This window comes from Protobothrops mucrosquamatus, unplaced genomic scaffold, assembly GCF_001527695.2.
Source record: "Protobothrops mucrosquamatus isolate PMUCROS unplaced genomic scaffold, P.Mucros_1.0 scaffold262, whole genome shotgun sequence".
Classification (NCBI taxonomy): Eukaryota; Metazoa; Chordata; class Lepidosauria; order Squamata; family Viperidae; genus Protobothrops; species Protobothrops mucrosquamatus.
In genome coordinates, this window is record NW_015386609.1 from 401,220 (window position 1) to 414,567 (window position 13,348).

General features: G+C 41.1%; 1 protein-coding gene across 1 annotated transcript in view; it reads right to left on the minus strand.

Moving 5' to 3' along the window:
• Positions 1-13,348, minus strand: part of CAMK2B (calcium/calmodulin dependent protein kinase II beta) — a 176,458-nt gene that overhangs the window by 53,326 nt on the left and 109,784 nt on the right. Inside the window, exon 6 of the mRNA XM_029283886.1 lies at positions 7,672-7,744. Coding sequence (XP_029139719.1) covers positions 7,672-7,744 — 73 coding nt within the window. The remainder of the gene's footprint in view (positions 1-7,671; positions 7,745-13,348) is intronic.

The following is a 13,348-nucleotide window of genomic DNA, read 5'->3' on the forward strand; positions in this document are numbered from 1 at the left end:
GGAGCCAACTGGTTGCCAGTATGCGAACATGCACTGCTGAATCTATGCACCATGCAGCTTTCTTCTTTGGAGGTTTAGGAAGGACACCTTAAAAACAAAAGAACTTCAATGCTACAGACTGTACTAAGGGGGGGGGGTTCCAATAATTATTGATAAGAGATATATCCCATTGAAGAAAGTAGGGCTTCATATGCTCAAGATCCTTCTAACTAGCCATCAATTCATACACACGGTTACATTTCTTTGAGATAAGGAAGAATTTGGAAGGGCCTATGGGCCCCAAAGGTGCTTTTTTTCAAGAGGCAACTGGACTTCCTTTACTTTTCCTTGAAGACGTTTCGCTTCTCATCCAAGAAGCTTCTTCAGTTCTGACTGAATGGTGGAAAATGGAAGGATTTATATTCCTTGCAGTCATTTGGTCGTTGACACTCTTTCTGAGAATCGTTGAGGTCACTTGTGACCTCAGGGTCACTTGAATAGTGTAAATGGGTGTGGAACCTTTTTGGAACTGCTGAAAGGGCTGTGTTGCAAATCCTTCCATCCCCCACCATTTAGTCAGAACTGAAGAAGCTTCTTGGATAAGAAGAGAAACATCTTCAAGGAAAAACAAGGAAAGTCCAACTTGCCTCTTGAAAAAAGCATCTTTGGGACAACCATGACCTGGATGACTGAGAATCTCCACAGACAAGGGCCCGTGGGCCTTTTCCATCTATTCTGACACAGTCCAATCCCAAATATAATCCATTGCAGAACAGGAATCTGCAGGTAGATGAACAATGGAAAATCCACGAGGGCAATGGATTTGGTGTGCCTTTGTAGAAAAATGCCACCCTCACCCAGAGCCAATCTTCCTCTGAGATTGAAAACGTCTAGCTCTCGGTTCTTCGTGCTTTTCTTTTCTGCCTTGAAAGGCCTAGCTATAGCTTCTTAATTTCCGTGGCATGATTGTTAAAGAACGGAAACAAATTCCCAGCAAAAGGATAAAGTCTCCATTGCAGTCCCACTGCAATCAATGAACGTCACTACCCGCTAGGATTTCACAACTATCTTAGGCTTCACTTGAACACTTTCAAGCTAGAGTGCTTCATTAAACTATAATTCCCAGCTAGGAAACTCCAAAACAAGCTGCAACATCTGTTAAAATCCATTTGTATTTTGGTTCCAGATGTAGGTATCCTTTGAGCGGTCCCCTTAGAATGAATGGGAATTAAATCAGTTGTCTCATCCTAGCTGGTTTAAAGACAGCTTAAAGAATACTGAATCTTGGAACTAGCATTTTAAACTCAGACCATAGTATTTCCCAATGACCTATTTCCTGGCCTTCCTTTTTTTTTTCAATATGCAACATCAAATTAAGATAGAAAAACTATGCAAGGAAGCACTTCCACCCGACAGTCATTGGCAGACACATCTTAGAAGCTCCACTAAATGTGGAGGGAATAACATTTGTAACAAAATATTTGATTATTTATGTACAATTACCAACAAGATCTTTCAGAACAGAAGCCAACATCTAGCAAAGTTACTGTACCAAATATTTCTATCTGTAACAGCTAAGCAACTCAGGTCTGGTTCACACATTGCACTAACCATGCTTTGTTAAATAAACCCTAAGTGGCTGGATTTGTACCTCATACTCAGTTGGGAGCCAAACTTCTTAACTACAATGGCTGGGTTCAAACTACAACATAAACTAAAACCAAGCAAGCCACATTACGTCTTAATATGATATATGATGCTACTGGTTGTCTTTGAATTAGCTGCAAATCATAAAATAGTCTGAGACCAATGTAGCTGATTGATCAACACCCTTTCCTAGTAGACTTCAAAGTCTACTTGAGAGTTCCTTTGATTCTACTTTACGGTTAATCTATGGTCACTGTTATAAGTCAAGATAACTATTGCCCTTTATTGATTTAATGCAAATATCTACTGTATACAGTTATTGACTTGTTCTTGAGTGAAGGTCAACAACCATTAGGAAATTATGTCCACTGAACTTTTGTCTAAAAAGCTTAAATAAACAATAATAATTCTATTGCGGTTAGCAACCAGGTTATAACTAAAGTGAAACTTAGTTATTGTATAAAACAATATGACCAAAGTCTACACTAACTTTCACAGTCCAGTGAGAATGCACAATTATACTTAATCTTCATTTACTGATTTCATTCTGATTCCACTTTTCTGCAAAGGGCTAGAAAACGAATGGATAAATTTAGCGAGCAAAAATTAAAGAGATTGCATTCATAAGCATACGCTTAACTTGGCAGTGCATTCTATTATAATCAAGGAGGACAAATGTGCAAAATAAAATTGCTTATAATTTGAATTATATGTTTTCTAAGGATCTATGACAATTCACCACGGTCAACTTCGCCAACGTCAACTAGCTGTGGCTAACATGCCACGGTCAACTCGCTGGGGGGACAACTCACTGCAGGACAAGATTTACACCGATATCGAAGAAATGGTGGAATGGAATAATTAAAGAAAGGATGCTAAAGAAGGGACAGAATGAAATCTGAATGACAAAAATTAAAACATTTTTTAATTTATTTTAAATAATTAAATTGAATTGATAAGTTATCTGCGGCGAGTTGTCCCACAGTGAATTGGCCGTGGAGAGTTGTCCCATTCCAGTTTTTTTTTCTAATGTCACCGAAAAGCATCAGAAGAAAATAACAGCTCCATTGTCATTCCATCCTTCTTTGAAGAAGAGAAGAATCACATACCTTTGGGACAATCTAATCATGTTTTAGATCAAAGTCCCAATCCTTATGTTGAGGATGATATTATCTGAACTCTTTTTTTTTTTTTGCTAACCACACCAATATTATTTCTGAAAGAAGAGCATCTGTTGTTCAAGGCATTAAACCTCACTGTAACCAAAAATCTTTTTAGCACAATATAGTTAAGCTAATTAAATCTGTAGAATATATTATCCATTTAAGACTATTGCGTTAATGACTCTGACAGTGTATAAGCTCATTCAGTTTAGTTACCCTTTTGTGTAAACATGTATCGAATCATGGTGGATAAATGCTTTAATGAATAGGCTGAGATCCTCCATGATATTTCACCACATTTGCTACTCCTCTTCAATGAACTCAAAAACCTGTCTAATTTTATTTTTCAAATTTGTTTACCACCCATCTCACCACAGAGTTGGAAGGGACCTTGGAGGTCTTAAGTCCAACCCCCTGCTCAGGCAGGAAACCCTATACCACTTCAGACAAGTGGCTTTCCAGTCTCTTCTTAAAAATCTCCAGCGATGGAGAGCCCACAACTTCTGAAGGCAAGTCATTCCACTGATTAATTGTTCTGTCTACTTCTAGGTTGCTTCTCTCCTTGATTAGTTTCCATCCGTTGCTCCTTGCCCTGCCTTCAGGTGCTTTGGAGAATAGCTTGACTCCCTCTTCTTTGTGGCAGTCCCTGAGATATTGGAACACTGCTATCATGTCCCCCCTCGTCCTTCTCTTCATTAAACTAGACACACCTAGTTCCAGCAACTGTTCTTTATATGTTTTAGCCTCCAGTCCCCTGATCCTCTTGGTTGCTCTTCTCTGTACTCTTTCTAGAGTCTCAACATCTTTTTTATATCATGGTGACCAAAACTGGATGCAGTATTCCAAGTGTGGCCTTACCAAGGCATTGTAAAGTGGTATTAACACTTCACGTGATCATGAGAGCAAAGGGTTTTATATTTTAACTCTGAGCTTGAAAATTGTTTTTTTTTTAAATCCCTTTTAAAAATGGAGTTATTTTCCAAAAAGATAGCAGAGAAACTCTGTCTCAACTAACTTTTCAAAGCACATCAGCTATTATGAACACGAGATAATGGGTTGCTTCCAGATTGAGTTATCCTTAGAACAAACTGAAGGAAATGAAAAAAAATGTGACTAAATTTAGCCTCCTTCGTTTCAGTTGGTCCTCTGGAAATACTAAATTTAGAACTGAACCATTTAGGCTCATCTATCTGCATAAAGTAACGCCACATGAATATTTTCATTTATACTTTATCTTGGATTTGCATAACAAACAAAATCCGCATCAAAGGCTTTGTTTAGTCGCAAATATCAGATTAACATATATTAATGGATGTGCTAAATGGATGTCCTTTTGTTGTGAAGTACGAGTACACAAGTGTGAATTATTAATGCAGGGACTTTTCTTGTCACTACAGCTAGTCCTCACTTAACCGACCACAATTAGGACCGGCAACTCCATCATTAAGCACCGTGGTCACTAAGCAAATAAATAAATAAATAAATCACATGAGCACAATGACCTTACAATGCCACTTCTGCTTCCGCTGTTAAGTGAAACACCATGGGCATTAAGCGAAACATCAGGTGACTTTTGTGATTTCACTTCTGCTTTCTCCATTAATTCTGCATGTTGAAAGCCAGCTGTGAAATTTGCAAATGGTGATGGCGTGACTGAGGGAAACTGTGACACTTGCAAATGCAACCATTGGTCGCAAAGCTATTTTCGTTCCAAGTATCCTTATCTTCCTACATTCACTCAAAGACAGTCGGTAAGCGAGGACTACGTGTACCCTCTCACAAGATTTACCATAGGTGCATTATCATTGTATTATCCCAAAACTGCATACACAACAGCCCCTTCCATGGAATAATAGAAGCTGGTTCAAAATTGCACAACTCCATTTAGAAAGCGAAGGAAAGGGCCCATACATTATCCCATGCGTGTGAAATCACATTTCATCTCTCTTCAATTTATTTTAGCAACTAGAGAAAGGAAAAATCTCCACTATGAAGGACTACAAGCTCTTCCATACCAAAGCATGTTACCAGAGGCAAATCTTTGGCAGAAGCTAAAGCTTTTCAACCATGGAATGTAAAGCAAAGTTTTTTTTTCTTGCTTAAGTAACATTGTCCAAGGCTCTGGAGATATTTTTGCCTGTTAAAGAGTTTAAGTAGGTTTATGCACAAACTTTATTAGGCATTTGTGAAGGCAATTCCACTGCAAGCCAAGGCAGCTGTTTAAATAAACCAAATAATTTTCAGGCATGTACGAACCCTCCAATTAGCTTGACACCCCAACAATTGAGCCCTGCTGATGCTGAATAGAAAGTTAAAGCTGTTAAGCAATTTTTGGCAGGTTTCTTTGTTGTTTTAATCTTAAAGGGTTTAAGCTCTGGTCAAATTCCTGTCCCAAAGCTTAACAAGAAATAATAACCACAGAAGTGGAATGAGAGGGGTAGCCCAAATCTTTTTTTTTTTTTTTTATAAAAGACCAACAGATACACAGAACTTTTCAAAAAGAAATTCCCAGGACACAGAGACAAAGGGGGTGGGGGTGTCTTGTCAAGGTACCCCTCCTTTATTGCTACGATAACACACCCAGACATTGCTGAACTTTAACTGCCCGTTAAACTTGTCAAATATGATCTCTTTATAATACCCCCGTCACATCTCAACCCAAAGGAGCATTATAAAGAGGCCAGACAGGGAGTGTATCAAAACCAAAAAACCCAATAGGGGAACACTCACAGAAATAAATCATTTGCACACATTTAAACCAGACATAGAAGGCATGCACACTTCTAGAAGGAGAGAGATTACAGCTGCTCTGTCTACGAACATCACCGTTTGGGTTAAAGTCTTGACCCAGACACCGAAGCACGAGAAGAAAAAAAGTTGGAAAGGGTGGGGAAATGAATGGCTAAAGGAAAGCGGAAGAAGGCAAGGAGTAAGTAAGTTGGGGGGGCCAAATGAAAGTTCGAGTTTACTGAAAATATTGGGATTTGGCTTTTCCTAGGTCCTACCCTATGGATTCCCTGGTTGGGCCTCCAACAGCTACCCAGAAATCAGCTCAGATCTATCAAACTGCATGAAGATGCAAGGGACCAAAAACACCATGCAAGCATGCAAAAAGGAAGGAAGAACAAAAAGGTTTTCTTACATGGAGCCCCAAAGCTTTTTGGCAGTGCTGGGAGGGGAAGATATATAATTGCAGAAGGTATGACAGGATGGATGGATGGATGGATGGATGGATGGATGGATGGATGGATGGATGGATGGATGGATGGATGGTTGGTTGGTTGGTTGGTTGGTTGGATGGATGGATGGATGGATGGATGGATGGATGGATGGATGGATGGTTGGTTGGTTGGCTGGTTGGATGGATGGATGGATGGATGGATGGATGGATGGAAATGGAAGGTCTCCGCTGCATTAGGAGATGACCATAAAGTGAGGGACCTCTCCCATTAAGAAAACTTCTTGCAGTCCAGGACTCATGAGGGACTGTGATGGCAAAGAGTAATTTTGTTGCAACGTGGCCAAGAACATAGGAAATGAACAAGGACTTCTGAGATCTTTCACATTGCAGGATTTACCCCAGTGGTCCAAAGAAATCTGCTAATGGTCTAAACTGCCCTTGTAGAACCCATTGGTTGTGTGAAGTCACACAAGGTTCAGAATTTAGGCATCCTGGGACACCTATACAGCACTCCTGATACTTTACCATGAATTTCTACTAAACACTACTATCCTTCAAGCATGCTCTACTTGACCACTGAATTTCAATGAAAGATGCAGTCCGTTGTTTGATTACTGAAGGGAAATGGTTGCCACTAATTCTTCCATGTTCCTGAGAACTAACTACCTCTTAGTTCTGCAAAACTTTGAGGAGAACTGGGCTTCCCACTTATACTTCTGCAGCTTGGTAAAGTAAGATTGAAATCAATTGTCTCTTTAGAATCTAGATTATTTTGGCCTTACTTTTGCTCAGGGTAACAAATTATTATTTGAAACCATGGCATGTTCTTGATTTACTGGACCCTGTAGCAAATGTGGGAGCATACTTTGTGTGGTTTCCTGAGTTATTCTGAGTTTAGGTATCTTTTTTTTTTAATCTGGACTCTTAGGGCCCCAGAATGCATGTTGCATGGGATGGTGATAGCACTGAGGAAGAGGGTGGATGCATATCTGTTTGCACATACACATGCACTGAGAGGGAAGTGGAAAAGGCAGGTTTTAAATCAAACAATTCTGCAACTTTTCAGAGGCAAAAGAGATGGAAAACAACGCAACCCAAATTAGCAGTTTGATGTAAGGATGCCGTGAGCGGCATGAAGACCATAGGCTCCATATCTCTAGACAAAACAAACCAGCTTATCATGAGGTATGAAGTCAGCATAGTGGTCTTCTTCAAAGTCTACTATCCTGTTGTGCTGAGGTCCTGCTTGTGAACTTCCAGATGACCTCTAAAGGAATAGAACATTGGGCTTGATAGGTTTTTTTGGTCTGATCCAGCAGATCCGATCACCTCTAGAGGGAACTCAACGAATTATGGTTTAACCCATTACTTGGAATGATAGATGAATGATAAGGTACATCAGGCAGTAGATCTCCCCTATTTCTCCAAGCCAGGCTAGATCACAGCAGAACGTACAACACAGCTGCCATTACATTAAGCTGATTTCTGATTAGTCTGTCAGAGGGATGGCCTAAATAAATCCACGATCAAGAAACAAATTGCACAATTATCTAAGGACCCTGGAACAAGTTTTTCAGGGAATTTAGTCTGAACCATTCAGAAGTGATCCAACTTCTTTTTTTTTTTAACGGAAGGAGAAAAAAAAACATGCAAAGATACAAAGACGGACAGACGGACAGAGCAGTGGGGAAGAAAACTCACCTTGAGGTCTCTGTGGACGACCCCCATTTGGTGGCAATGGAGAACAGCCTCCAGGATCTGCTGGATGCAATGACTGCATGCAAACACCAGGGGGCGTGTTAGTTCACGGTGAGTGATAACAACCGCACAGGCTGGTGGGGGTGGGGGGTGGGGGGGAGGGAATAATGCAGGAAAAATAAGGAAAGGAAAAAACGGAAGAGGGAAAAAAAGGAAGAGGAGGAAAGGAAGGCATGGGAAATAAAGGAATCTGACTTCCTCTCTGCAAGATGAGAAACCCAAGTTACAGATACACACTGTGGGAAAGTGAGAGTAGGGCTGAAGAAGAAGAAGAAGGGGGGTGTTGCCTCCCCCAAGAGAGAGAAAGGACCAAGAACCAAGACGGACTGAAACCCTACCAGCCAAGAGACAGAGCTTACAGCAGATGGATGCCTGATGCTCCACTCAAGAAAGGCAGAAGAACAGAGTCACTAATGAGGCCATAGGAGAACTGACACCCATCCCATCTTCTACCTTGATCTGGGCGTAAAGTTCCCACAAACAACAAATCAAGCTTGATATCAGCATCCAGCATTTTTCAGGCACCCCGAACTCCAAGTGACTAGCATCTGCCTTGGGCCCTCTATATGTAGCAGCTCTTGTCAATCCACTTCCCATAATACTTTCATTGCAAAGTTAGGATGGGTCACGGTGGGAAATTTACACGGAGGTCTCCTACTGGAAGGGATGTTAATGCTCAAAGCTAGTGATCCTCTTAGATCTTAAATCCAACTTGGTAACAAATTGCTTTCGGTCCAGTATCTTCCATCCTCAGGATGATAATGGAACCGCTTGGATTTAGGGGACCTTACTGGGTTTATTTCTAGGCGGGGTGAGATACCTTAGATTTGCTATTCACCCCTAACCTTTACAATCCCTTCTGCCTAGTTCTAGGGGAGATTTTCAGGAGAACAGCAATCCGTTTTGGAAAACTGGGTGGTCTGATAGGTGCAAAACAAATCCATTTCTTCTGCCCACCGAGCCATCAGTAGATAAATTGTGAGTAGATTATATCCAAATATCATTTGGAAATGAGATCAGACATCTGCAGATGACTTTGCTTTAAGGGAAATGAAATTTTCAGTTGCCTGAAGCCCAATCTGCCCAGCCTACAACTTCCCCAAAATATACTGGTGACATTGCGCGAAAATCAACCCACAACCATGACAACTTTCTAAACATTTTCTGTCAATACTCTGTGTATTAAGTATATTAAGCTTCCAATGGGTTTAATGCACCATTGTTTATTCTTGAAATAATTGCACCCCTAAGTTTAACAATTAAACAGAGGTGATTTTTGACTCCATCGCTTTTGGGAATGTTACTGGATGACTGCTCGGCTCATTGTAAAAATGTAAAGAAAGAAAAGGTGTATCCATCTTGCCAAAGGGGGTACACCTGCTCAGACTATAAAAAAAAAGTTTCAAGCAAGTCTGAAGGAACCTCTCAACTATTTCCAGTCATCTCATACGTGATAGGACAATAACAGTAGCTTTCGTGACAGAGAAAGAATTTTGTAGTCAGCATATAGACAATTTTTTTTCTAAGAAAAATTATGCAATGAACCACTGCAGTAACCAGGAGTCAGGAAAAGGCACCAATTTTCCTTCCCCAAACCCCCACTTCCACAGAGTATATAATAGCAAGCCTACAATAACAATATAATTTGGTCAATCAGTTGCAAGCCAGTTCTGACTTTCTTTGGGGTGTTATCAATCAAGGTGACACCCAAAGCTACTCCATAAATATGCTGTAACTTTAGTGCAAATACACTGAATATCCACCTAATAAGGAAACAGGTCTTACTCGGGATAATTTATCTGCAAAATAGGTGCTAACAAGAAGTAGTAATTCCTTCTTAGACACTACTGATATGTTTATCCGTAAGAAGTGAATAACTAAGCTGATAGAGTATTCAAATTCTGCATCAATTGAACTCTGTTGATCTTTAAGATTGTGTAAGCCGCCCTGAGTCCTCCGGGAGAAGGGCGGGGTATAAATTTAATAAAATGAAAAAAAATGAAAAATGAAATCTTTCTCTATACCAGGGGTAGGCAACCTTGGCTCTTTTATGACTCATGGACTTCAACTCCCAGAATTCCTGAGCCAGCTGTGCTGGCTCAGGAATTCTGGGAGTTGAAGTCCACGAGTCATAAAAGAGCCAAGGTTGCCTACCCATGCTCTATACAGTTCTGCTCTAGGGGGGGGGGAATAACGGTCTAAAACAATCACAAAATAAAGTTGCTATGTTCCACATAGAACTCGTGGCTATTTTTGTGGACAAGGATATATTCTTTTAAACTAATGTTTCTAATCTTAGCAACTTTGAGATGTGTGGACATGAAGCTCACACATCTCAAAGTTGCCAAGGTTGAAAAACATTCATTTGTTTTTGTTGATCCCACAAAAAAGTGGGATCAACTCAGGACATTTTGTTAGGAAATATAAATTTTAAGTGACTTTTTAATTGCCTCTGGGAAGATTGTTCTACTCACACCTTGGCGTGTCCTTTTTTCTGTACAAATAAGAGTAAACTGGCTCTTGATTCCACACTGGGCTGGCGACATCAATCCTTGGTTCATCTTTTTTGGCACCATGTGTCATTTTTAAAGACAGAAATCGACAGAGCCCTAAAACTTGTCCTTTATATGAAAGAAACATGCAGCTGAGAAAGGACTCAGTCCAATAACACTGGGCTCACCTGCTAGTTATGACTCTTCCATTAAAATATTTGTTTATTTTGAGACATTCAAAAATGAGTTCAGAAGCTATCAGACTTAAGTCTCCTCCTACAGCAGGGGTCTTCAAATTTGGCAACTTTAAGACTTGTGGACCTCAACTCCCAGAATTCCTCAGCCAGCTAAGGCTGACTGAGGAATTCTGGGAGTTGAAGTCCACAAAGTTGCCAAGTTTGAAGACCCCTGTCCTACAGTTAGACCACCCCCATTTTGTCTTCCTGGAATCACTGCAAAGAGTTTGTAATTGTGTTGCTGTTTTTTACTTTATTACCTGTATTTGCCCTATCATCCATGTCCAGCTAGCTTTTTATATGGCTCATTAAAACAAGTCAGTGGTAAAATTACAATGTAGGGTCTGACTATCACCAGGACCCAATTTTCTGCATCAATACAACTCCCAAATTATTTTCTTGAGAACCATCATTAGGTTAAGATATAGAGAAGCCTTCATTAACCCAGTATTTCTTTTAATTTACAACTCTATTTACCTCCTCATCTTTCCTAACTTGAGTTAGGACATTATGCACGTGTTTCCTCTCATTTTATTCTCACATCAGTTTTGTGTGGGAAATTGGACTGAGCAAGAAAAATTGGCCAAAAAGGGACCCCATGAGCTCATTCAGTGGAGACTTGAACTGGATCCCTGCCCAACTCTCATCAACCAGCATGATCATTCCTGGGTTAGATTAATGCAGTGGTTCTCAACCTGTGGGCCGCGATCCCATTTGGGGTCGATCGACCATTTCATGGGGGTCGCCAAGCAAGGCTGTCCGCCATTTTTTTTGTCCGCCATTTTTTTTGTCCGCCATTTTTTTCCCCTTTTCCGGCGGGTGCCTTACCTCCCTTGGGCTGGGCCAGCTGGTGGTCGGCCTGCTCCATCTCTCCTGCTTGCCAGCTACGCCTCGGCCGGCACAGGGGGCGGAACCACGCATGCACGGCGCTCCCGGGCAGGGAAAGTCCTCGACTTACGACCGGTTGGGTAGTCCTTGACTTACGATCGGTTTAGTCCTCGACTTACGACCGGTTTAGTCCTCGACTTACGACCGGTTGGGGTCGCGGCATTAAAAAGGTTGAGAACCACTGGATTAATGGGAGTTACAAATTCAGTGTTTCTGATAAGACTTGTTAGGAGAAATTTGTGGCAGGGGATTAAACTGATATGTACCCTAAGACTGCTGGAGGCATCACATCTCCTGTTTACCAGCAATTACTTTTTCTCTTTGGACTTCTGACTTCTTCTTTCTTTCTCTGCTGACTTGAACAGCTACCCAAACAAAAGATGCCTGGGTTCAGAGTCCTGTACAAGCCATGTCCAAGTAAACCAACTGGTGAGAGTTCTCTGCCAACTTTTGGCAAAGCAAACTGGAGGGTTGTGTCCCTTCTCATTTCAAGATATCATGGCACAACTACTCTCATTACCAGGCTGAGTTGCTACACGGATGCATGTACGAACACATACCAGTATTTATCCTATGGGTGAAAACTCTCCCATTCCTGTTTTCCTCAAAAACGAAACTGTGGATTGACCACTGCAGAGTTATAAAAGGGAGTGCAGATAATCTCCTTTAGGGCATGAACAGAGACTTTTCAAGAAGCTATAAAGAGATTGATTAATTGATGGATTAGATATGTGTAGGATAGATCAATATTTTATTTTAAATAGGGGATATTAGTGGAAGAAGAAATAAATAAGATTTATGATAAAATTAAGGAACTAGAATACAATTGGAAGGGATACCTGAATTGATAATGTTTTTATTTAAAGTTAATTTGTTTACGGTATTGTAAATTTATACAGCTTTAAAACAGTTCCAGGTTGAACAAATTTAAGCTAGAATTGGATTATTTTAAATATGCTATGCTGTTTGAGGGAAAAAGAGAGGGAATATTTGATGTAATGATTGAACTATGTATATATGTTTTGTTTTTGGATGTTTGGTTACCCCAGCACCACGGTGTGTCCTGAGTACTTTGTCTTAAGAATTAAAAAAACCAATAAAATTTGTTCCCCTAAAAAGAAGAAGCTAGAAGCCCTGGAGGCAAACTGGTCATTGAATATTCCCTCCGTATACTGAATCTTTCTTTCTTGCTGCATTCGGGATCAATATATTTCCTTCTCTGTTTTATGTATTAAAATTAATAGTCTATTGAGAAAGAGGGTGGGAAAACTGAAACAATTTGGTGCTTTGGTCGAACAGTATTGATCCATTTGATCATTTCAAATACTAAATTATACTCTGGAAGGGATCCAGGGCCATCGCCCTATTGCCCTGTGGGAATGACCTTAGAAGACAGGGGCAGAATCCAAAGACAGGGTAATGATCGGGTAAGAGCTGATCCCACACAAGGAATGTTGGTGTGATAAACATCTCAGAAGGGAACCTCCCTAGTTTCTCGGCCTGTAAAAGTGGCGGGAGAGAAATGTACTTTCAGACTTGCAAGATTCCATTAATGGAACCTTACAATAAAGTAGAATTAGTCCATCGGGCCGTGCTTCCTGTCTGGACTATCTTGCTAGGCCAGTGATGGCGAACCTTTTAGAGACCGAGTACCCAAACTGCAACCCAAAACCCACTTTTTTTGTTTGCGAAGTGCCAGGGCCGCATCAGCATTGTGGTGCTCTCAGGGGGAGTGGGGGGTCATGACCCACTGGGTGGGCATGGCCGCTGGGTGGGCATAGCTGCAGTGGCACGGCAGACTGGGTGAGTGTGTCCGGGGTGGGTGGGCCGGGACCAGGGTGACGGGGACCAGTCCCTCACCATCTCCAGGGCATCCCCAGGGGGCCAACACCGCTTGCTCACTCACTTCCTGCCCCGTCACTTCCAAACGCCACATGTTCGCTACTCTGGCGAACTATGCTGGGGCGACGGCGTGCGTGTCCACAGAGAGGGTTCTGAGTGCCG